Source organism: Alosa sapidissima, chromosome 14 (genome assembly GCF_018492685.1).
Source record: "Alosa sapidissima isolate fAloSap1 chromosome 14, fAloSap1.pri, whole genome shotgun sequence".
NCBI lineage: Eukaryota > Metazoa > Chordata > Actinopteri > Clupeiformes > Clupeidae > Alosa > Alosa sapidissima.
This window is the reverse complement of record NC_055970.1, coordinates 11,126,053-11,150,457: the sequence shown is the minus strand read 5'-3', so window position 1 is coordinate 11,150,457 and position 24,405 is coordinate 11,126,053. Positions and strand designations below refer to the sequence as shown.

Sequence of the window (24,405 nt, the reverse complement as noted above, 5' to 3'; positions counted from 1 at the left end):
AGGCTTTGGCACTGGTTGACACAGTCCGCAGGAGGGCATTGACAGTCAGAGGGCTTCCAACAACGGTCAGTTTGCCTCTTAATATCTTAAAACTAAGAACACACCTGTGCGCGCATATGACGTCTCTATCTTACCCTTTCCGTAGACGTAGCGTAGGCTATTGGTTTATGTGTCTCCCTGATCAAAAATGAATATGAAAACATATGGGATGCAATCTTTTTAAATGTAGGCTTACTGACAAAAATGTGTGGTTCTCTGGGTCTTCATTTATTCACTTGGAATCGGCTAGTATCCTACACTTGCACAAAACGACTTGCTCTTAGACTAGGAGTTGTAATGAACTTTGATGAGACAAAATATGGACCCTGTTACATGTATCCAAATTAACCAGTAGATGGCAGTGTCAGATTAAATTTAGGAAAACTTCGGAAGCAATGCATTAGGGCTACAGGTAGATACTCTGAATGTTTTAATGCGGTCTTAAAACAACAGTGAAACCAATCTATAGATCTCTTTTTGGTTTGAGCCACCTAAATCCTACAAGGCCACATATGTCTGGCAACGCCACTGCCACATGGCTCTTACGTTACAAGGTCAGATGAGGTTGGCATGGAGGCTGCCAGTATAGTGGTACATGTAAATCTCAAAGTTACAGCCTTGCAGAGTTTCTAGCCACCAAGCCAGCGGCCCCTCTGGCTATTTGAAGTTAAGAAGCCATGTGAGAGAAGCATGATTAGTGTGCAGGCGAGAGTGGCTCCAGTAGGCCTGGCTCTGTGGTGGTGAATCCCCCCAGGATGACTGCCAGCAGCTCTCGGCACAGTTGTTCCTCTCTGGTTGGCTGATATAACAGCTGATATAGGAGATGACTTGTCCCTCGCGCTTGCCCTTGTGGAGAGATCTGGAGAGATACCCACGTTGCAGTGTCTAGGAAAAACAGTGAGTGCGGGTCTGGGAACTCCAGCACTGGGGCCTAAGGTCTGCTGCTGGACTCGATGATGCCTGTCTCCGCCATTTCTTCTGTTTGTCCACTTTGCAGCCGACAAGGGCCACTTCAGTGTTGATCTCATGCTGGACCAAGCGTGACCTCATCAGGACATTGGTGACACGCTTCAGAAGCTTCTGCAGCTTCTGTCTCAGGCTAGGTGCAGATAGGTGCTTGATCGCCTGTCCGGTTTCATCTGTCAGCAGTTGTCTTGGGAAGTTCTGGCAGTGGCAGCCGTGGTGCGGAAGCTTTTCTAGAACAGGTGGCACTGTTGTGGTGGTCTCTGGGACCACCAGTGGGCCGTGCCGTGCCATGGCACTGCAGTAGCTCTGTTTGTTTGACTCATGACAGTTGTGATCACGACGGTGGTGAGGTGGTGGGGTCCAGGACCAGTGGTTGCAATATGGAAGACTCCTGGGTTGGGTTCAGCATAGCAACCCAGGTTCTCTTTATTACTCCAATGGCAAGAGACCAGCTTGTCTTGATCTATGAAAACTCGTCAGCCGAAACAGCACTGGCGTGCCCCTGTGATGGCTGCTCTGCTGACTGGTGACCTGCCGGGACATTGGCTTGCCTTCCAGGCTAAGGGTGACCTGGTCCCCTGTCTCCTCTGACCAGGTGATTAACTGGACTGCTAGCTAAGATTTGGATGACGTAGTTCTCAAGCAGGTCTTCACCCTTGTAGCAGGATAGCTTCATCATTCCTCATCATGGTGTCTCCACTGCTATCACCTGGACGGTGGTGGTCTCAGTGGCTGTTTCCTCCGTCTGTCCTGAGTGATCTATGGCACCTGGACTCAGGTTTTGACGAAGTTGCAGTGGGGCTACCTGGTCAACTGGGTCCTGGTGGAGTGGTGGACTCTGTGACTTCCTCCTTATACTGACCGTGTTGGGCATGGAGCACTGGCTCCATTGGCTACTTCCTCCTGCCATTCTCAAAGCAGGAACATGGTCGGATCTGTTAAGGTTCTCATGTCCTACCCTGCTGCAGCAGGTCAGTCAGAATCTCGGTTTGTTCAAGTGTCGTCATCTCAAGATTGCCCCTCTGACACCAAATTGATTGTTGTGTTGAAATGAGGCCCCAGGTTTTCTGAACCGCTGATAGACTTAACAAGATGAACAAGATGACTCTCATTTTAGCCACACACCCAAGTATGTATCAATTGTGAGAGCGGACTAGATTAAAAAGCTCAGTCCAGCAAAAGAATCAGCACATTTGCCAACATAAACGTGTGAGTAATGTTACGCTTGGACGGCAGCTTCACCTCCCCCAATTTCTGCGTGATGAGGGAAGAGTTAAGGAATCCTCTGAAGTATAGGGAGTGCTGTGAGATTCAGGAGCTAACAGGGCTATTGTGTCCTGGGATGACTCAATGGCAGCTGCATCCAGGGGGAGGGAGATATCGCCTGCCTGCTATCTCCAAGCGGCCTGGAGGGTCCAGTTGGGAGAGTGAAAACAGGCAAGGACTCGGAGCCCAGATAAACACCATATCCAGGGACAACAGAAGCCACTCTCTCTCAAATACTGCTCTGAGGTCGGCAGTATTTGCTTGAGAGTTTTGATGGTATCTATGGTGATGAGACAAAGTCTAGAGAGTGTTGCGTGAGAGACCACAATAGTGAATGAAAAATGGTATTGTATGACATAGGTCTGCACTTATCTGATGAGCTCTGCACACAATGTTCATCATCATTCCATTGATGTTTCAGGGTAAATAAGGTTTTCTTTGTGTGCGTGTATCTATTTATCTATCTGCCTGTCTATCTCCATCTCTATCAAATTACACCTGCCTCTATCTCTGTCCGTCTTTCTATTTATCTATCTGCTGATGTATTAATTTGACCACTGTCTGTATTCACATGTATGTACAGTATATGACATGCTTACCTTGCCCATTGTTTCTCAGCCTGAGGGGATCTTTCTTGAGACGTTTAAACATACAGCAGCCTTTAGTCACTGAGGCACCCAGCTGGTTTTGCCGATGACAAATCGTGACTGGGCCTAACACTACAGAGAAGCATGTCATGTAGTCTGATATGCCTGGAGCTCCACATCGCCTATAATAAATCACATGAGAGCTCTTGTCTTCTTTATGAGTGGCCTGACATGGCATGCACACAGTCACTTCATAACCCAAGAATGCATTTCCCTCACAGGTCCATATCCCACGAGAGGAAATGTACTCTGTGCAGGAGTTCAGCTCAAGTCCAAGAACTCTAAAATAACTCCATTCATTCCCCTCATTTCAAAAGAGTGTGCAGGTAAATGCAAACCATTAGAACTAGTTTTAAGAGTTAATGATGCAAACACACAGTGGTGGGATTTCATTGAGAATCCAAGTCTGATTACCCTCTACTAGTTACTTACGAGTTATAAAATAAATGCTTAAGCAAGATAAGATATTATGTTAAGGGATTCCTACAGAATTTGCTAGAGTAATGATAACCAGGTATGGGGTGGTTTCAGCATGTGGGCCGAAATAAGATACAAAGCAGGGATGGAGCCCACATATGGTATTGACAACCCCCTGTGGAAGCTTTATCGGCCAAGTATGTGTTATATAGGAGGTTTACGTCAACTAGTGCTGCGTGGTTACGATATGCGACTGGTGACCTCACTGCCCAAACATCCCCTCTTAGGTTTTGACGGGTCATTTTTAAGCGGCAGCTCTCGTCCACATCCACTTAGGAACTCTGGCCTTATCGGTTCCGAGTGCGTTTGGAGCTGACTCTGTCCACACACTGGCCTCCTGCAGCTACTATCAGGGATGGGAAAGAATGTTTAGGGGTCGCTAATCTGCCCTGACATGACATTACAACACTACATAAGATTAAGATGATGCCAGGACAATGGACAATGATGATACAGACTTGTAAAGAGGCATTATGGAGTTTTGTTTAAAACTAGGGAGTTAACCAACCAACCAACCAAATAGCCTTGTAAACAGCAACAACAATAGGCTTTTATAAAAGCTAGCTAGCTTCCAAACTGCTGTAATTTGATTGTGGGTTTCCAAGCAGGCTAAACAGTATAGCCTTGGTGGCCAGAGGGAATGTTAGTTGTGTTGATCTCTCCTTTACATGATCATTTACCATCAGAATTAATTAGAAGATTTTACAGAAATGACTTACTTGACATTAAAAAACATCAGAACCTGCTGCGCAATGCAGTTGTAACATAATCCAGACTTTGTAGCACTTGTACCCCAGACTTTGTAGCACTTTGAATTGTATTTGAATTATAGACATCTGCATATTATGTGCTTTCTGAATATACACCATCATTAGAAAGATATAGCAAGACCCTCTTGTGAGAAACATAAAAAAGGAAATACTGCAAACTAAAACAAGTCAGTTAATTTATTGTATGTGTGCATTGCTTTGAATATTATAAAGAAATTAATATGCACATTTCCATTTGGAAAATACAAGTTTCACTTGAAATAACTTTATACAGTTTTACAACATGTCAGATAAAAGGTGCCACTTAAACTACAGTCCACTCAGGTACATGAATCCCCACTTGTCAAGAGGACAAGGACTAAGGAGCTCTTGAACGGGTTTCAGAAAGAGTAACGGATTCTGAAATAGAGAAGACAAACATAAAAGACAGAGAAATATAGAAAATAGGAGACAGTTAAAAAAGGCCAGCATTTTTTTCTTGCAGAATTTAGAATGAACATGCACTCAAAAAGCACTGCACCCCATCAGAATGAAATACAGGCATGCCAAAACACACTTGAAATGCGAGGCAATGGAATGAACAAACATTTTAGTTTTGGAAATAGTGAGGTGAAAGGTTGTATGTGGACCGAACAGTAGGTGCTGAACAGTATAGAAAGCTGATCATGCTTTCTTATGATGAGAGGGACCACTACACAACGCCAGGTGACCATGCAGAGTTGATCACCTTCAGGGCTGACATGATTCAGACTCAGAGGTGTCAACGTAGGGAACTTGGAAAAAGACTAAAAGTGAATCAAAGAAGAGAAAAATAAAAGAAAGACATTACAACATGGACAGAAAGCTAGCAAAGAGCAACAGCAAGAGAGAAAAGGACATCACACGCATGTTTTAGTTAAATCAGTGAGAAACATGTCAGTGAAAAATTCTCCCTAAATGTGTACGTTTACAAATAAATGCTTATTACCATATAAAAATATCATGGATGTAAACTGTCACTGCTTAACTCTTCACATATCGGACACGTCACACTGGTAGGAGTAAAACTGTGTCCAGCCAGTGATGGGTTTCAGTCAATAAGCTTAACTGTTCAGTGTATAAATGTGGAGAACACCAGAAATCTAACAAGATCTTTGGTGAAAAGCAGTTCATTTCTACAGCGTCTCCATTGTCTTTGGGGTACATGGCATATAAGGTGCTCTTTCATACATGCAATTGTGTTGTTCATGCATACAAGTACTCGATCGGGTGAGTGACAGCAGTGGAATGACATGCCTTTAAAACTACTGATGAACCAGATTCAGAGGATGAAGATGAGCAATGTTAATTCTGCCGTTCTTCTCTCTGCTGTCAGAAATCAAGCAGACGATGAAGGTGCTCAGTGCACCTTTTTTCGTCAATTTCTAACTCTGTCCTGCAAAGAGAAGAGGGTATGAAACTCATCCTTCTCTGAACCTGGGTCATCTTTACATGGACTGGAAAAGAGATGGCACCAAGGGTATGCCAGTCAGAGAGATCCCACAGGCCTACTTTCATCCAGCTGCATTTCAAGAACACAAACGTACAGGCACAACTGCACAAGTCAGCAAAATTATAGTTTGGGGGGAAAAAAAAGTCAAATAAAAAAAGTGTTACAATTCAATGGTACAGCATGTTTGAGATGGAAGATACTTCTCATATGTTTTCTAACGGAAGATTGTAACACACACATCCACACACACAAATGTAAACCTGTTAAAGGAAGATTTGGCAGTGAATGGCTTAAAAGATGAAACCCTGTTTTGGTATTTTCATTGCACATGGCCTTACAGGCACACACTGCCTCTCCTGCTGAGTTCTATTGGGTTTAGTAAACGTACAGCATTTGCACAAATCTCATCATTCTTATCTGCACACAACAAATTCATAAAAACAATCTCTCAAACAGGCACATGCACGGGCCAGGACAGACCACCATTATAAAGTGCTTCAAGACATTGTGCATTATTCACAATGTTCAGAAAGACTGGGACTACAGTAACCTGAAGTAAAAGCACTGAAAACACATCTGGAGGAGTTGTCCTGAGCAACTCATCAGATAGATTCAGAAAAGAGATTTGGATGTAAGGATGTACATTTAGATTCTTCAGGCATATCGCGCTACACACACACATCAATCCTAGGACGTGAAACATATGTTTTACATCAGGCACTTGCTAATTGTCTTTAATTTTCTTGAAATTACCTTAAGAGCAAACTACGGCCTGCTTTGAGCAGATTGTTAGGAAAAAAACAAACAAACTTGTTTACAGGTATATACACAGTGGCCAGCCATCATCAATACCAGCATGCAGTTCAAACATGCGTTGAGGAAACGCGAATGAAAGCTCTAAAATGGCATGGAGCCCCAGAGGATCATGGGAGTTCCATTCTTTTTTAAGTGGGCGTGAGGCCCAGCTGCTGTTGGGCCCACTGTACGAGGGTCTGGGGGGACAGTGGCCCAGGGCCGGGGGCCGCGTCAGCGCCGCGCTCGAGCTCGGCGTACATGTGGAGCAAAACCTCCATCTGGATGCCCATCAGGGGCAGGCCCACGCTCAGCAGCTCGTACAGGAAGCCATAGTCCTCTGCGTGGGCCCAGAGGTGGACACGCGTGGCCTGGGCGGCGCCACGTAGCCAGCAGGACAGGCGGCGGGGCACGGCACACACGGCCCGCGTCACGTGCACGGGCCAACTCAGGCTCTTCCTGAGCAGCGAGCCCAGGGTACCTGGAGACTGCCGCGCGCTGTTGCCCACACTGGAACCGTCCGTCTCAGGGCCGTCCTGGACATCTGTGCCGTGGTTTCTCTGGAAACAGAGATGCATACACACCGGTCAGGCATCAGATATGGAAAGGAAGAGGAAGACGTGCTATGTGATTGATGAGGTGGAGGTCAGTTACCATGTGCAGACCAAAAGCTCTCTCTCGCTTCACACCGGATGTGCGTTGCGCAAAGTGCAGTTTGCAGTACAGCTTGCCTGAGGAAAGAGCATAAATGAAGACCTACAAATAGCAATAAATTACATCATAACTGATACACTGGGGCATTTTTCAGGTGTGGCATCTGTGACAGGGTTGTGCACAATTCAAATTGCAATTCTGCTTCCTGTTTGCTACCTCAATTGAAATGCAAGTGAAATTCAAGAATTGAATTGGAATTTAAGAGCCAGTTTCAATTCAATTCTGGAATTTTGCACCAGTCTGATCTGCGACTCACCAGTTTCAGAATCGAAGGCATGTCTTCCCTGGCTTAACGAAGCACTGCATGTGTCACAGCGGAAACACTCTCTGTGGAAGAACAAGCCCTCAGCACTGATTCTCTCCACAACATAGACCCGTCTGTTACAGGCGTGACATAACTCGCTGCCACCTAACTCCCTACGGAAGGAGCCCTGTGAGGGGGGAGAGAGAGAACGAGACAGAGAGAGAGAGAGAGAGGGCGAGTTATATGACACAGTAACTTTATTGATGTTTGATCTGGCTCTGCCTGGCCTGGCCTGGCCTGGGAGAGTTCAGGAGGGTGCCAGTGTTTAGACTTTGTCTCATCTGTTTAATCACTGTGGGCAGAGTAGAATAATGTGGAGGCAGACTTCCCTCCTCAACGTGCTGAAATACTCTGCCGTGGCCAACCAGGAAACAGATTTTTGAAAGAAAAAAAAACATATAAAAAAACAGGAAGCATTCACACACACAAGGGCAGGTTGAGTCAGTTTTTCCAGAGGGTCACCCTGGTTGAATTTGACGTTTCCCTTATGAACAAACTACCGTCCCGTTTCCCACAGAACCGCCTTACTCACCCCCCCACACACACACATACTCCTGTACAGCTGGAGGGTGACGCTGCCCCTCATGTGCCACTGAGAGTGTGAAAACTAACCTGGAACACATCCTCTGTGGCCTACACACACACACACACACACACACACACAGCCACATGCGGTAAGGTAACACTCGGCACGCTAACACCACAAAGCCCAAGGCTGCAATAACCTGCCAGCCAGGTGAGGAAAAGTTCAGGAAGTTACAATCCCACCATATTTATCTAACTCCTTCTGTGCCTGAAGCCAGTTCCCCTACATAAGATATTTCTGCTAGTCCTGACAAGGATATTTATCATATTAAACAAGCACATGCATACGCTTGCATACACACACACGCGCACACACAGATCACTGCTTACCGGGGAGGTAGGAGGACTGTTGGCCTTGGGCCTGTGATCGCTCTCATAGAGAGAGGCTATAGTCTCAGCCCTGGCTCCTACCACCAGAGACACCTTCCCCACCGTGCGCTGACGGACGCAGACAGACACAGAGTAGGGAGGAAAAGAAGGAGTGAGAGGAAGAAAGGAACAGAGACATCTTTGATGCAGACAGTATCAGGGGTTAGTTCAGATAAACCAGACAGTATCAGGGGTTAGTTCAGACAAACCAGACAGCAGAGGAAGTAAGTCAGCAGAGGAATTTGAATTGGAAACACAACTGGGCTCAACACCTGTTTGCATGCAGCATGCGGTTAGATATCAGTAAAAGATACTGATCCCAAAGTGCTCAGATGTTTTCCTCCCACTCAGATGGACCCACATTATTTTTTTCACCCAGCGTTAGAAGCATGCCTCAGATTTGACCCTGTGATCCCAAACCACTCTTCCTTCCAAGGCCATTTGACTTCTAACTTGCAGCAATCCTCACCCCTCCACCCACTCATCAGTTTACCCATCAAACAGATTTCAATTTCAAACCATTTCTAGCAATGCCAAGACTGCCTGGAATGTTGTGCTATTGTGGAAACGGGGGAATGTTGGAGTGGTTTAGGGTCCTGTGTGTCCCTATGGCCTGATCCTGATCAGGAATCTACCCCTGAGGAGAGGTGTGTGTGTGTGTGTGTGTGTGTCTTTGGGGCAGACAGTCCCATAAGGAGCAGCACCACAATAATAAACTTCCCTCCCTTTGATGTTCCCAGAGACTCGCTGGCTAATCTAAACCTGTGGCTTGGGCTTGGCCAAAAAAAATCACAGCACACACTGGCATGCAAGAGCTTCCTTTGGGGGCTGTGCGCTCTGCAGGCACTGATGGCAAGCGCATGGACACACGAACACGGTGACAGAAATACCTGCTTGGGAGCAGCAGGCTCCTGCTTTGACTGGGGTGTTTCTATTTGCTTGTGGAGCGTAAAATGGGATGTGTTGGCTCTACGCTGAAATCAAAACAAGATCATATCTGCTCATCACCCACTCTTTTCTGTTGTAAAGCAACATAAACAGCATGATGCTGTGAAGCAATGCATTAAAGTTCTGATATGTAAGTAGAATAACAACACTTGTAGAATAACAACACTTCAGATTTCAGCTTTTAAAGTATAGTTTAGAAGCTTCAATACAGTACCACAAACTACGACAGATAACCATGCATGTTACAATAACATCATCCACATAGAGAGCATGCATGTGGCTTTGAGGCACTTGGAGGGGCACTCACCATCCGAATGTCATTGACTGCTTGTCTCTGAGCTGTGTTTCTACAAAGCTGCATATCTAATTCTTGTGGCCTCTGGGTTTAGTGTTATTTCCCCATCGAACATGTGCCGTGAGCAAAGAAATGAAGAAGAGAGATGACACTGTGGTTAATGATGAAAAGATGAAGTGTTCCAGGGAGGGTTAAAGATGGAGAGACTGGTCCATGAGTGGGGGGGGTGGATCCTTTACCTGCTGCGGCTGCTTCAGCAGACAGAATGTGGAGGATATGAAAGTGGGAGCAGGAGGAGCGGGAGGAGAAGAGGAAGGAGGAAGAGGAAGAGGAAGAGGAGGGGGGCAGGAGGAAGCAGGGCATTCTGGCACAAGGGGCAGGAGTGGAGTTATTGCCGGAGTTATTTTGGGAGTTAGCTGGCTGTCGGAGTTAGGAGGCAGCGGCGGAGCAGAGGAGTCAGGCTGTCCGGAGCAGAGGAGGAGGTGAGGAGGAGGAGGCCCCCATGGACAGCAGAGAGGAGAGAAGAGTCAGAGACAGACAGCAGTGTTAGAGGGGAAAGGCACTACTACCACCAGGAGCCTATGATGGGGTTAATGATGGAGTCTTCCTGCCCTGGCCTGCAGTACACTTGAGTCATGTGTTTGTATGATGTTTATGTGCTTGCATGGTGTATTTATGTTTGTGATGGTGTGTGTGTGTGTGTGTGTGTGTGTGTGTGTGTGTGTGTATATGTTAACCTATTACTCATTAAGTAATTGTAGATGTCCCCCTGTAAAGACTCAAACCTGTTTCCCCATCCTGGATACTAATCGCATCAATTTTTTGATATTCCTCATCATACACACACCCTATATTGGTAGGGGGAGGCCAAAACACATGCAGACAACGTCTCATCAAACAGATGTGAAGCTCTAACAAATGTGCAGTCCCACATTACAACCCATGCACACTCCCTGCACTCCTCTACCATGTGTCCTGCTGGCCTAACTGACTTGGTGCAGCAATAAAGACAAAGTCCCCATCCAGCTGCTCTCATGAGAACACTGCCAGTTGTGTTTCTACTAGCAGCTGGTAACCCAACAGGCTCCATTGTAAAGTCTGAGACCTGGCTCCCCATCCGGGTGGATTAGTGACCTTCTCCGAGGCACCTGCCAAACAACTTTTGTCTGCCATTTTGAGCAAAGATCTGATGACCTGAAACCCTGGACTCTTCCCTTTGTCTGCTCTGAGTGACAGGGAGTAAAAGTCATCTTCTGGCAGCGCTGGAACCCTGATGGCTGATGGCTGATGGCTTTCCCTGCAGCCTGTGGTAAAGCACCAGGGCTCCTACAGTACAACAAAGCCCCAAAGGTAACCATACCTCATACAGTACCTCCCCTCTCCCCCTCTCTCTCTCTGTCCTTCCCTGCCTCTACCTCCCCTCTCCCCCTCTTCCTCTGTCTTTCCCTGCCTATACCTCTCCCTCTCCCCCTCTTCCTCTCCGTCCTTCCCTGCCTATACCTCTCCTTCTCCCTCTCTCTCTCTGTCCTTCCCTGCCTATGCCTCCCCTCTCCCCCTCTTCCTCTCCGTCCTTCCCTGCCTATACCTCTCCTTCTCCCTCTCTCTCTCTGTCCTTCCCTGCCTATACCTCTCCTTCTCCCTCTCTCTCTCTGTCCTTCCCTGCCTATGCCTCCCCTCTCCCCCTCTTTCTCTCTGTCTTTCCCTGCCTATACCTCCCCTCTCCCCCTCTTTCTCTCTGTCCTTCCCTGCCTATACCTCTCCCTCTCTCTCTCGCTCCTTCCCTGCCTATACCTCTCCCTCTTTCTCTCTCTCTGTCCTTCCCTCTCTCCATACCTCCGTCTCACTCTATGAGACTTGAGGATGTGAGCTTCCACTCAGTTTAGCAGGATGGGGTCAGCAGGCGAGGCACACCTCGGTGATGGCTTCTGCAGGCTTCAGCCTCGGTGGGGATTATAAACTACGCAATGGAACAACGAGAGACCATTTATTTTTAATGGGTTCTCCTGAAACTAGTGGTTGTCTAATGTGTTTTTACTGGGCGTTAAGATTGGTTAAAAAATGAGCTTTGTAGCGAGCCTTGACGTAAACAAGCATTTATAGACTTGCGCTATAAAAACAGAACAGGTGATTAAATACACACAGAACACCATGTCCTCATGCTAGCAACAATCAACCTAAAGCACACGGCACAAATCTTACAGGTGTGAGATTTTCCTTCTTTCATTTCTGATATGATCCAGACCCAAAAATGATCTATTCCCTTTTCAGAGTAGTCCAGTCCAACCTTCACAGTCCTAATTCAACACAGGTGCATGCAACTTATCAATGGACATGCCAAAAGCTGAAAACAGCTAACTGCATGCATACTGCATATCTAAGAATTTCAGTCTATGTATTTGCCATTTTCACTGTATAGCCTACGCTAGTAGTTCTCATTTTAACACAAGAAAAACATTTTATCTATTATACATCACACATGAGTAATTTGGAGCAAGCAAAATATTGTCTAAAATGATGCAGTGACGGCCTTGACCACAGGGGGAAGGTGCTGGCTGAACAGCGTGGAATGCAAAACAAAAAAAAACAAGTGAAACCAGCCGCGGTGATAAAAAAGAGAGACGCATGCAACAACACAGGTGCGCTCAGTGGGGTTGTGGGCTGCACACTGCAAGACGGTCACCTGAGCCGCCGAGGTCTCGGAGCTGGAGAACAGAGAGCTCAAGTGGACGGCTTTCTCCTTTATGCTCTTTTTGTGAAACTCTCGAGCATTCTGCGTCTGGGCTTTCCTCTGCAGGACGCCACAGAGGGTAGGGAGGGAGGAGAGAGAGAGAGATGGAGAGAGAGAGAGAGAGAGAGAGAGAGAGAGAGAGAAGAGAGAGAGAGAGAGAGAGGCAAGAGAGACAGTGAGGTCTGAACGGAAAGGTTTACGTCAACCCCTGACATGGCGATTTTCCATGCCATGGACATAAATTAACAGGCCATACTGTAAGTCCATTCTCTTCTCTATTCTCAGATTCTCAATGGAAACTACATAAACGCAGCAGTGGACAGTAAAGAGTCAGAAAAACCAGACAGATGAAGACAGACAGCAGTAGAGAGAGCGAGAGAGAGAGAGAGAGAGAGAGCGAGAGAGACAGGTCACCTGGGTGATCTCATCCTCCACCCTCTGCATGCGCTGCATCATCCCCTTTATGGCTATGATGGCCGAGTGAGGGGAGAGCGGGTGGCCAGGGCAGTCGGCCCCGTCTGCGGAGTCCACAGCGCTTGCGGATGGAGCAGCTGTGTCTGCGCAGTTGGGCTGCGACTGCTCGTACGAGTGCACGACCTGTCTGGGCCGCCTGCGAGTGAAGAGGGGGCTGGCCTGGGGCGAGGGGAGGGGGGGGAGGGGGAGGCCGGCGCTCCTCCTTACGTCTGACCGCAGCTGCAGACTGAAACCGCAAACACACAGCACACGTGAGAGAGAGAGCAAAGGAGGGACAAGGAGAGAGAGAGAGAGAGAGGGGAGAGAGAGAGTGAGAGGGAGAGAGAGATAGATAGAGAGAGAGAGTGAGAGATAGGATAGATAGAGAGGGAGAGATAGATAGATAGATAGAGAGGGAGAGATAGATAGAGAGAGAGGGAGAGAGGGGGGGTGAGAGGGAGGGATAGAGAGAGAGAGGGGTGAAAGTGAGAGAGTGAGGGAGAGAGAGAGAGAGGGGGAGAGAGTGAGAGGGGTGAAAGTGAGAGAGAGTGAGGGAGGGAGAGAGAAAGTCTATGGCCTCATGGCCTCACGCTGGATGACAGCCTGTGCGTTTGAGACCCAGTGGTGTGCTGCATGGGTGGGGCAGCAGCAGCAGCAACAGACACAGACACATCTCGTGCAAGTCTACAGCTTACCGGCAAATTCCAGCCTGTGGCACTCAAACCCATTACATAACCTCCCGTCTCACCTACTGAGAGCAGGGGCTGCTGTGTGCGTGAGAGTGTGCTGCTGCAGATCTGTACCTGTCTCCTGGGTGGAGGAGGTGGAGGTGGAGGTGGTGGGTGTGGCTCCTTAGGTCGGGTAAACAGGGGGCTCTCGGTCATGTCGAGGGAGAGAGGCCGCCGTGGCCTCACCGCGCACAACTCTGACTGAGGTGCAGCGGCAGAGAAGAGGAGAGGAAGCCAGGAAAGGAAAGGGTTAAAGTGGACAGTGGAAGAAGGAGAGGAAACTGGACAAACATGCAGAAATCCCTACGGATTTGACAGACATGGAGCAGAAGAGCCGTTATGAAGAGCGACATCTCTCAAACGCTACAGAGGATCCTCAGGCCCTGCGTTGGTTGACACCAAGGATTTTTCCCAAAAGAGTGAACAATATGTGGTCTCTGATATCATGGAAGTAGTCCAAGTCTGACAGACGTGTCCGATGGTTCTCACCTGTCTTCGGAGGCTGCAGCTAGGGGCACGCTCCTCAAACTTGGCCAGAAGCTGGGTAGCCATGGACTTCACCTTGTTCTCCTTGAGTTCCTGCCCGTCTTTACTTGCCGACGAACTCTGACTGGAAAAATTTGTGGCCTGTGAACAAAACGGCAATTCGATTGAGCATGAGCCGTACACCTCATTTTTGTGATTCTGATCCAGGCAGTTCTATATTTCCGTCAGATAAGACTTGATCAAATCAGAGCCAGATGGAACAACATGGCACGGAGTACGGAGCGAAACCAACCTCTTCTAAATAGCTGCAAATCTTCCGTCTTCGCTTGTAGGTCGGGTCATTTTCCTCCAGCTTCTTATCATCCTGACATATAAGAATAATATCATTTGAATCTCTGCTCTTAGTGAAAAAGGGTCACAGTAATGTCTCCCAAAACTACAAAAAAATCCAGCATAATCAGATATCTGTGAGATTCTACTTTCCATGTTTTCTTTGAACCGCAAAGGCAGTATTGGTCAAAACGTTCCTGTAGTCATTGGAAATATTATCCCACCACAAACGTGTCCAAGCCAATTGAAGTACACTTACACACAGTATGAAGGAACTAGTGAGTGCTGACTCTACCTTTGGTATCCGCTTTCTTGGCTGTGTGAAGCTGAATGATTTGTAAACAGGCCGTGTGGGTTTGTGAGAAGAGTCATTGTCGTTAGCATCGCCCTCTCTCCTTGAATCTGCATCAGAAAAAAAATATATGACCCTCTGTTAAAGCTTTATGACTTTCCACTGCACTCTGTTATTAATGACACACAAAAGTGAACAGCCAATATAAATGTTCAAATCAAATTAAGAAAAAAGGGCCCTTATAATGCTGCAATGGAAAGCAGAGTCCAGGCCAACTCCATCTGCTTTCCTCATGAAATCTGCCCACTAATAAACAAATGTTTTCCTGGACACCACAGCAACCAACGTTTCATGATACCAGATCAAAGGAAAGCACACTTTTTTATTTGATAACGCACTCACGGATCAGGGGAACTGACAAGGCCTGTAACTGAAGAAGATCCGATGACCGCTCCTAGGTCACACAGAGCCAAATGTACTTGTGTGCTTTACAAAGGGTATGAAGAGAGAGTTCTCCATAGGTCTCCCTGTTCATCTAGCTCTACTGAGGTAACCTGTAGCGGGGCAGATGGGCATTCCTCACATTCCGCGCTTCATGGCGGATAGGGGTTGTGTAACAGGCCGTTCTTTTACGGGAGGCTGGATGAAATCTCACACTCTCCGGCCTCCATAACTCAAGTGTCTCTTGAAGGAAACAAACCCCAACGACACCCACGCCACCTCTGCCCGGCTAGGCGCCTCAGCTAAGTCTAAAGCACAATAGAGAGAAAAGATTTGTCACAGTTGTCCTGCGTAAAGCGTGGCCCTGGGCTGGGGAAAGATACTAATCCGTGACCTACTGAAAGAGAGTGGTGCAGGTTTCCTGTTGAATGGGATCCCTTCCTGAGTGAGAGTGATACTGTAATCAAGTGCTATGAAGGGGCATGTGTTGCAGAGGCCCTTTTCCACAGCGCATGTTACCAGATGGTGTAGAGGCGGCAATTTACCTGAGGGTGGGAGAGGCGTTCCCCTGAACAGCTCGTAAAACTTGGACAGGTAGGTAACCATGGTGACTTTGTCCGGCTCCTGGCCGCCGGCCAAGTCCTTGCCAGTGGAGAACGGCTTGATGCCGAACTCGCGCTCGGAAACGTCAAAGGCCAACTGCAGGTTCTGAGCGCAGTCCTCCTCGTTGAGCGAATCATAATCTCTGCAGGTAGATTGGCAAACAGGGATCAATGAGCATGGTGCATGGAGAGTTCACGAACACTGACGCAATGCTGATTGTGTTTACCTGCAAACCTGTATCCCAGTTATGGGACTTATGGGACGTATATGGCTATTCATATCTCCATACAGTATACACAACTCTGTATACATGTTCTATTGAAGGCATGCCTGCACAGTCAACAACTGTCATTCCAAGTTGCATAACAGAGTTCCTAAAAACAGGGATAAGGACTTGGATATGCAGAGGGGTATTTCACAAAGGCAGAATTAAGACATCCAAGATAAGTGATAAAGCGAGGTTTGACATAGCGTTGTCTGGTCATCCTAGCTCAACTCGTTTCACTAATGCCAATCCAGGATGAGTAGGAGCGACTATGTCAAGCCAGGTGTATGGAATTTAGGATGTGTGCGCGTTCTCGTTTCTGCTCCAAAGTGCCCACGGTTGGAATAAAAAAGACGCGGAAAATAGCGTCATTCACACAAAGTGAACAACCGCTTTTGATATAGACTAACAATGAAGTAAAGTTATCCTTTTTGGAATGGGGAATCATGGCTATTTCTGTAAAACAGCAGAAGTAGGCGTGGTAGACCAACTGAATGCAAATTTACGTATGCACCCACGTGTCAGTGCTTCCTTGTCTCGGCACACAACATCATTAAGAAAGCGCTTGCCACTGCAAAGAATGCACATAGTATGATTTACCTTAATATTATAGTTGAAAATACCTTCGAAAACTTGCCCCTCTACTTCCAATCAACTACAGTAGGCTCATTCATTCATCAAACGTCTATCAATAAAACAAGCAAACAATGAGTAGGCTACCTAGGCCTATGTTAATAATTATAAGGCTATCACAATTAAAATAATAACCATATGGTAGTAGGCAGACAATCTGTTTTGTTTTGCGAACAAATACATTTATCAAATAGTTTATAAATGTAATAAAGCTCCTTAAAAATTAGCATGGAGGTCTAATGTGAATGACAGCTAGCTGAACCAATAAGACAACATAATTACCATTACAATTAACTTAGCTTGGCTGTTAGCCTGGTCGGGACCAGGCTAGGTGCAGAGAATAAATCCCCATGGTAACTTATGTGCCATCTCTTTTGTGAAACCAAGTCAAGGCTAAATTCATCCAGGATAACCTAAAAATACCAGCTTAATCCCTTATCTAGGTTTTGTGAAATACCCCTCTGTTGTTTAAATGTGCAAACACAAAACAAAAAACGTAAACAACCCAATCCTCAAGTCCACGTAAAATGCAGACACAGAGACATCACTGACAGTTTGGCCGTTTGGAAGCTAAGGGTGTTGTGAAACTGGTAAGTGCTATCTGGAGTGTCTGTCTTAAGAAACACTAACTATGTGAGGAATGACCCTTGATAAGGACTGAGAACTCTACCACATGTCAATGTCAGGCTCTCCAAACAACTCCGCTCCCAGGCACACAGACAGACTCTCTTTGAACTTTTTACACTGAATGCCTGGCCCTCGGGTTGCTTGGTTCCTTCACAACTCTCAGAAAAATACTGAGATAAGGAAACAGCTGAGAGAGAGAGAGAGAGCGAGAGGGCGAGCGAGCGAGTGAGTGTGTGTGTGTGTGTGTGAGTGTGTATGTGTGTGTGTGTGTGTGTGTGTGTGTGTGTGTGTGTGTGTGTGTATGTATATATGTGTGTGTGTGTGTGTGTGTGTGTGTGTGTGTGTGTGTGTGTGTGTGTGTGTGTGTGTGTATATATGTGTGTGTGTGTGTGTGTGTGTGTGTGTGTGTGTGTGTGTGTGTAGGAGGGGGGAGGTGGGAAGAAGAAGAAAAAAAAAAACTCTTGACACAGGTCAAAGTGTTCTTCACACGCATTGCCCATATTTACTCTTTACAAAACGGGCCTCTGAGCTGCAGCCAGGGGGCAAGAGGCAGAGAGAGACTCGCTCACAATGGGGCCCACATGTGTATCATGAGACCAATTGCGGTGGTGAGGAGACATAAACATCTGATCATTCGCTTCATGGCTGATCTCATCTTGGCCCGTGCTGCGGGGCATTCGCATCCATGAGCTCATGAACAATAAAAGTGAGCAGGATAATGGGGTATTCATCGGCACCATGCACAGACTCAGCTTTTATAAGCACCGTATATCACACATGTCAAGACGAGCAGTCGGGGCTGAATTATAGGGTTAGATCAAAGCTGGAAGGCGCACAACAGTGTCAGGGTGTGTGTTGCGTCAGCAGGCCCCTGGGGAGGGGCGGCGGGCAGTGGGGGTCTTACATGAGGCCGGGCCTGAAGCGGTGGATGAGGGCACACAGGGCCAGGCCGTTGGCCCAGGAGGAAGTGAGGTCACACACGCTCACGCCCCGGTAGCCATCTGTCTGCTTCTGACACCAGGTCTGCAGCCGGCCAGGCCTCACCTCGGATTCTGGAGAGCACACACACACACACACACACACACACACACACACACACACACACACACACGACACATTGACACATTGACATCGGTCAACACAATACCACACACTCACATGAGACAGTGGAGTAGTAGTACATATCCTCATATCTCACACTCCATTGAAACATGTATTCAGACACCAATACAGACACCCTTTTTGGCAGCTTTTCTGTTATGTTATGGTAAATTTCGTCATACCATAGCACAATTCTCAATGTCATTCCAGTGCATGATTAATGCATTCCCGATATGCCACTGTGTCAAAGGTTGCATCCAACCATACACGAGTCATTGCAAAAACAACTCCCCTATAAAAAAAAAAAAACTCCTTGTAAGGTTGTAACTGTGGCCTGTGACGCTTTATGCATCAGATAAAGATGTTATCTCGTCTCCTACGTCAGTGCCCGTCTCCCCACAATAAGGATATGAGTGGTGAAGAGCAGTGGCCCACTCATAAGCGTGCACAGGTGATTGTAGTGATACAGTAGGTTAAGGGGGAGAAGATAACAGGGCAGACCGCAGCAGAGGTATGTGATGTGTTCAGACCTGCTTCTCATTGAGTAACATGACGTTGTTAAGGAAGGGCGGGGATGTGCTGACAGGTACTGTAGGTTAAAGGTCAAAAGCTGTGTGTGTTTCTCTGAAATATAATAAAAAACTCACACAATAAACTGACATTAACCACTAATGTTTGTGACTGTTCAGTAACTAATAAAAAAAAATGCATAAATTGCAAAGCATATTTCTGTCTTCTGTAAGAAAGAGAGAAAGCACAGCAATCATAATAGACTAATCCAGCTTTTCTCATGCCCTAAGATTTCTTTTTAACGTTGAAAATGGAAAGGTCATTCTTCAGACAGGCCCATAAAAGACAAAAGAGGTTTGGGGTATTTGTGGGAAAAATGGAGAGGACTGAGCTCACAGTGAGTCAGATCGGTCAACAAGAACAAGTACCAGAAGTACCAGAAGTACCATCTTATGCCCAAAACACGTTCTGCTCATGAACTGCACATGTGTGGTGCTGCAAATCCTGTTCTCTTACAAATGTTTGTAGACTGATGCTGTTGGGTTCTCTATTTTATTCCAGTTTCTTTAAAGTCTGACATTTGTGTATGTATGTGTGTGTGTGTGTGTGTGTGTGTGTGTGTGTGTGTGTGTTTGTGTGTGTGTGTTGTGTGTGTGTGTGTGTGTGTGTGTGTGTGTGTGTGGGGGGGGGGGGGGGGGGGGGGTTCTCGCTCCTCGCTCCTATTGTCAAAAATATGACTCCAGAGGGCCTTTTCTCCTCATAGTATTCTTGAGCTGGCGACCAGTGGGGCCCATGATGTCCAAAACACATGTCTAATTGAAACGTGCTGCTCTCTCATGTTGGAGGGAGGGTTTCCACTGAGGCCCATTTCAGGCAGGCTACAGCGTGTACACAGGCAGTGTCACATAAACATCAAATAAATAGCATCTTCCCCTGCTGTGCAGACACTGGCATCCGCAATTCTCTCAAGTAAAACCAGCATTTATCCCACACTAGAAAAGCCCCACATGCCAACAACAATGGACTGACCTCGTCTAGACAGGTTGACGGGGCGGCGCACTGTTGCTGCTCGCTCTAAAGAACAGGCCTTCAGCTCTCCATTGATGTAGAGGTGACGCACCTAGGAAACGACACAGACGCCAACCACAAGATTTGTGAGTAAACACATGCACCAGCTTAGCTGATACCCAACATGCAAAATGTTGCTATTTATCATCAGAAGATTTGAGTAAGGTGCAGTACAACTTTCCACTCCTGGATCTGCATATTGTTTTCATGACGTGGACGTGGAAGTGGAAGGGAAAGGAAGGATTTCATTAGCATATCTCAGCTCACCTGGTGAGGTCTGACGCAGTTTGAATTGAGGTTGGGGTAACGCGTCCCTGGGTCAACAGTATACTGGTCAAAGTCTTTGGCGATGTTCGCAGGTGTGGTCTGAGGTAGTAGCCGGTACAGACTTTCTCTGAAATTCCCAAAGAGAGTAAATTGAAAACACATAATGTGTTGGCTGACTGGTTAATATACTGCTGCTGTAGAAATGTTTTTTTTATTTCATAGACTAGAGCTTTTAATCGTTAAAGCTATAATTTGGTTAAGCTAGCATTAACAAAGGAATGAAAACAAAATCCACATCCCCTTTTCTGTAGCCTACTGCCCCAACCATTACCTGCATTCTCATGTTTGACACACAAACTCAATCACAATGGTTCACTGAAGCACAGTTCCTGACTTTGAGCTTTTCCAAGCCTCTGACTGGAAACACTTTTATCCAAAGCAACTTGCATATTCATGTTTAGGTTTCTAACCACAGTTTGTCAGATGACAATGCTTCTACTGCACCACTAAGCCCATTCGTTCTACACCAGCTGATATAAACCTCCGTAGTGCTGCTTAAACCTCTGAACAGCCACTCCGACCTTCTCACTGCATTCTTCTAATAATTTGTGTGTGTTGTGTGTTGCTCACCTCTCTGCCAGCACCTCTATGGGCGCTCTGCCCTGAGCCCAGCTCTTCACCATCCAGGCCGTGTCAAACGCTGCCAGGAAACCACGGGCGCACCCCGTGCCCATTGGCCAGAACGGCTGATGGAACAAAAAACAAAACTCGTCAGCAAACATCTTGGCACTCTCAAAGACAGCACAGAGATTGTGTCTGTCAAGAGGCTCAATCAAGGAAGTCTCGAACATAAATACACGGTGGTGACAGATTGAACCCTACCCTAACTTATATTTAGCCCCGGCTCGCTCTTTAAAGACACCAACTTACCTAGTACAACTTACCTTACACAACAGTACCAGGAGACTCTCAGAGACGCCAATGTCAGACACCAATGCCATTTTCCTTTTCATCACAATCACTTTAAAGCCATTATTTAAAGCTAAGAGAACTACATAGTGCTGCTTTAACTCTCTCAACCTCTTCACCATCAAGTATACTACACTCTTGTTTTCAGACTTTCATCCTTCCTTAGTCGTGTCTTTGCCAGTCTCACCTCTAGTAAACTGTCTCCCACTAACGCCACCAGCAACTGGTGTCCGAAGCGCTCCCGGACGAGCGCCGCGTTCTCGGAGGCGTACATGCAGGTGAAGTCGAACATGGCCACGTCGGGCTGGCCCAGGTGGTTCATGGCAAAGTCCAGGGTGGGCAGCTGGTAGTGGGTGGCGTAGTCAGCCGCCTCCCGGGCATAGCCCAGCAAAGCCTCCTGGTCCACGTTGGTACTGTTCAGCAGCATCTCAGTGTCAATATAGTCCTGTAACACAACAGCAGGGAATCATTTGGATTTATATTAAGTATATATACTCTTTTGATCACGTGAGGGAAATTTGGTCTCTGCATTTAACCCAATCCGTGAATTAGTGAAACACGCTCAGCACACAGTGAACACACAGTGAGGTGAAGCACACACTAATCCCGACGCAGTGAGCTGCCTGCTACAGCGGCGCTCGGGGGGCAATGAAGGGTTAGGTGCCTTGCTCAAGGGCACTTCAGCCGTGGATGTGGGCATGGGACAGCAGTGCTCAATCACTTCCCCCACCCACATTTTTCCTACTGGTCGGGGATCCAACCGGCAACCCTTCGGTTACAAGGCCGAAGCCCTAACCAGTAGACCACGGCTGCCCCATCATTTGGATTTCTTTGGCTTGGAGTAAAATGGATGCTAAACAAAACAGCAGGCAGGGTGTCAAATTAGGCCCATTTATTTCTGTAGCTCTTGTAGTCTATAGTAGGGTTTGAGTCATGTGCTTGACAATGGTGGACGGATAATACGAATTGCTGCAGTTAATGTTTCCGACAGAAAAGACTCTAATGTTTCCGACAGAAAAGACGTCAGCGGCACTTCACCAAAGCCCTGTGGGAAGGAAGCCACTGGAACACAAACACCTCTAGGACATGCAATGATGTGCTCAGTGACAGCACCAATCTAAACTCTTTAGCTCTGCGTCCTTCTGTGAATAAACTCACAGCAATGACTCCGGCACCACTAGGCCAGTCTAAACAGTGTGTTTCCCCCAGTAATAAAGTATGTATTAAACAGAGTGTGGGTGCATGTGTTTGCATGTCTGTGTTTTTTATGTTTGTGCCTATGTTAACATAAATCTGCTTGCATGCCTGTTTGTCTACATCCAGAAAAGAATGTGTTTTTAGTAATATATTTGTGTTTGTGAGTGTGTATGTGTGTGTGTGTGTGCGCGAGAGAGAGAGAGTGTGTGCATGCCTGCAGTGCGAGTGTGAACATGCCACCTTAGGCATCTCATAACACAGTGAAATATGCCCTCCTTTGGGATGTTTATAACAGTCGGCACTCATGGCTGTATTTATGGTGCCCCTGCTAATAAACTCTTCTGTTGGCAGGCCACCACAGATGAGGACTGCCTCAGAGTTTCTGGAACTCCCACACAAAAACAAGACACACACACACACACTTACACACACACTTACACACACACTTACACACACACACACACACACAGACACACACACACACAGCTACTGGCCACTCACGTTAATGATGACTCCCTTGTCCAGTAAACTCTGCTTCTTTGCCGTCATGACAAAGTAGTGTGTATTATCCCTGTAGTAGACGATGTTCTCCAGATCGATGCCTGTGGTTGAGTGGGGGCGACAGAGGGGTGTATGAGGACAGGAGGTCATCAGGGGACATGAAGAGTACTAATCATCATTCTAAAGACTACTACACATACAAACATAACATGACAGGCACAATCCTTTTATTTCAATGCATTTTTAGCAACTGTGTTTGATTATAAGGATTAGGTCTCTGACATTCAGTTACAGTATAGTTATTTAGGATTTATGTCCTTTTCGTTTGTAGCCTTCAACACTGTACAGTATTTGAGAAACACAAGGAGGCTTTGGGCCAACCTGTCTCGTCTTTGAGGTCCATAAAGAATTTCTGGTTGAAGATGAAGGCCACCCCACTGATCTCCTCCACTTTGGCCTCGGCTGTGGTGTTCCTGTTGATGAAATTGGCCGTGATGGCGATGGCTAGTTTCCCCCGAAACTCCTTCCTCTTAAAGCCTGCAGGAATGGGTGCCACATAGATAGAGTTAGAAGGGGGAGAGAGAGGGAGGCAGAGAGAGAGAGGGAGAGAGAGAGAAAGAGAGGGGAGGGGAGAGAGCAAGAGGGAGAGAGAATACAGAGAGAGAGAGAATGTGACATTACATTCTGTGGGCCAGGGGAAGGCCACTAATCCATGGGAAATCTGCTGCCCTGCCTAAATGCCTAAATCACAGGCCAGTTATTTTAAGCCCACTGAGGCTTGGGCCCTCTACAAAGGTGAGGCCATTTTTACCACTGCAGTGCCGCAGGCTAAGTGATGCCCGGGTGAAGGACACTGGTAATGAAAGTGCTCTGTCCTTGTGCGATGAAGTCCATTCCTCTGGCACGGATGACATTAAAGAATTACTTGTTGTTTCTAAATAAGGCCAGCAGCAAATGGAGCCTTATTCATTCAATTTTAAAGGGCCATGAAACTTTCATTTGCAATAGTGGATGAAGACATTTTACTCACAGGTTGTGTATCCAACTCTATGCAGCCATTCTACAGAACTTAGAGCTCTTCATTTTGTTCCCCTCAGACATATACAGCTAGAGATTAAATAGGTTCTATAAGGCCAGCTACAGCCTATCAGAGGCAAATCATGATTCAGCAACACTGCAGTATAACTATACATTTCAGGCATAAGCATAAAACTTTGCAACAAACTTTGCAAAACAACTTAATCAATTTGGCTGTCTGTCAGTGTTCCCCCACCGTGTGACATAAAACATTGACTGTGAAAAATTCCCTTTTCGCTGGGTGTTGAGAGGGAGGCATGATCTAATCCTCCACACAGGCTGCGGTGACAAAACAACAAGTGCAGGGACGTGGGTATGCACACACACACACACACACACACACACACACACGCACACACACACACACACACAGACAGACACCAAAGGGACAGGCTGAGGCCCAGAGACAGCGCGCGGGCTGCCAGCTCATTTCCATAGCTCGCCCTGGAGGCTGGATGTTAATACCCAGCTAGAGTTTCTGCAGCT

At 46.8% G+C, this 24,405-nt stretch overlaps 1 protein-coding gene across 1 annotated transcript in view; it reads right to left on the bottom strand.

The window, feature by feature from the left end:
* Nucleotides 1-4,324: 4,324 nt before the first annotated feature.
* mical2a (microtubule associated monooxygenase, calponin and LIM domain containing 2a) overlaps nucleotides 4,325-24,405 on the bottom strand; it is a 38,613-nt gene continuing 18,532 nt past the window's right edge. Inside the window, 18 exon segments of the mRNA XM_042061264.1 lie at nucleotides 4,325-6,988; nucleotides 7,083-7,159; nucleotides 7,399-7,573; nucleotides 8,362-8,469; nucleotides 9,291-9,374; nucleotides 9,656-9,727; nucleotides 12,324-12,431; nucleotides 14,042-14,179; nucleotides 14,331-14,402; nucleotides 14,664-14,770; nucleotides 15,647-15,846; nucleotides 18,134-18,281; nucleotides 19,870-19,960; nucleotides 20,176-20,302; nucleotides 20,806-20,921; nucleotides 21,332-21,589; nucleotides 22,843-22,943; nucleotides 23,224-23,379. Of these exon segments, the coding sequence (XP_041917198.1) occupies nucleotides 6,581-6,988; nucleotides 7,083-7,159; nucleotides 7,399-7,573; nucleotides 8,362-8,469; nucleotides 9,291-9,374; nucleotides 9,656-9,727; nucleotides 12,324-12,431; nucleotides 14,042-14,179; nucleotides 14,331-14,402; nucleotides 14,664-14,770; nucleotides 15,647-15,846; nucleotides 18,134-18,281; nucleotides 19,870-19,960; nucleotides 20,176-20,302; nucleotides 20,806-20,921; nucleotides 21,332-21,589; nucleotides 22,843-22,943; nucleotides 23,224-23,379 (2,546 nt within the window). The 3' untranslated portion in view covers nucleotides 4,325-6,580.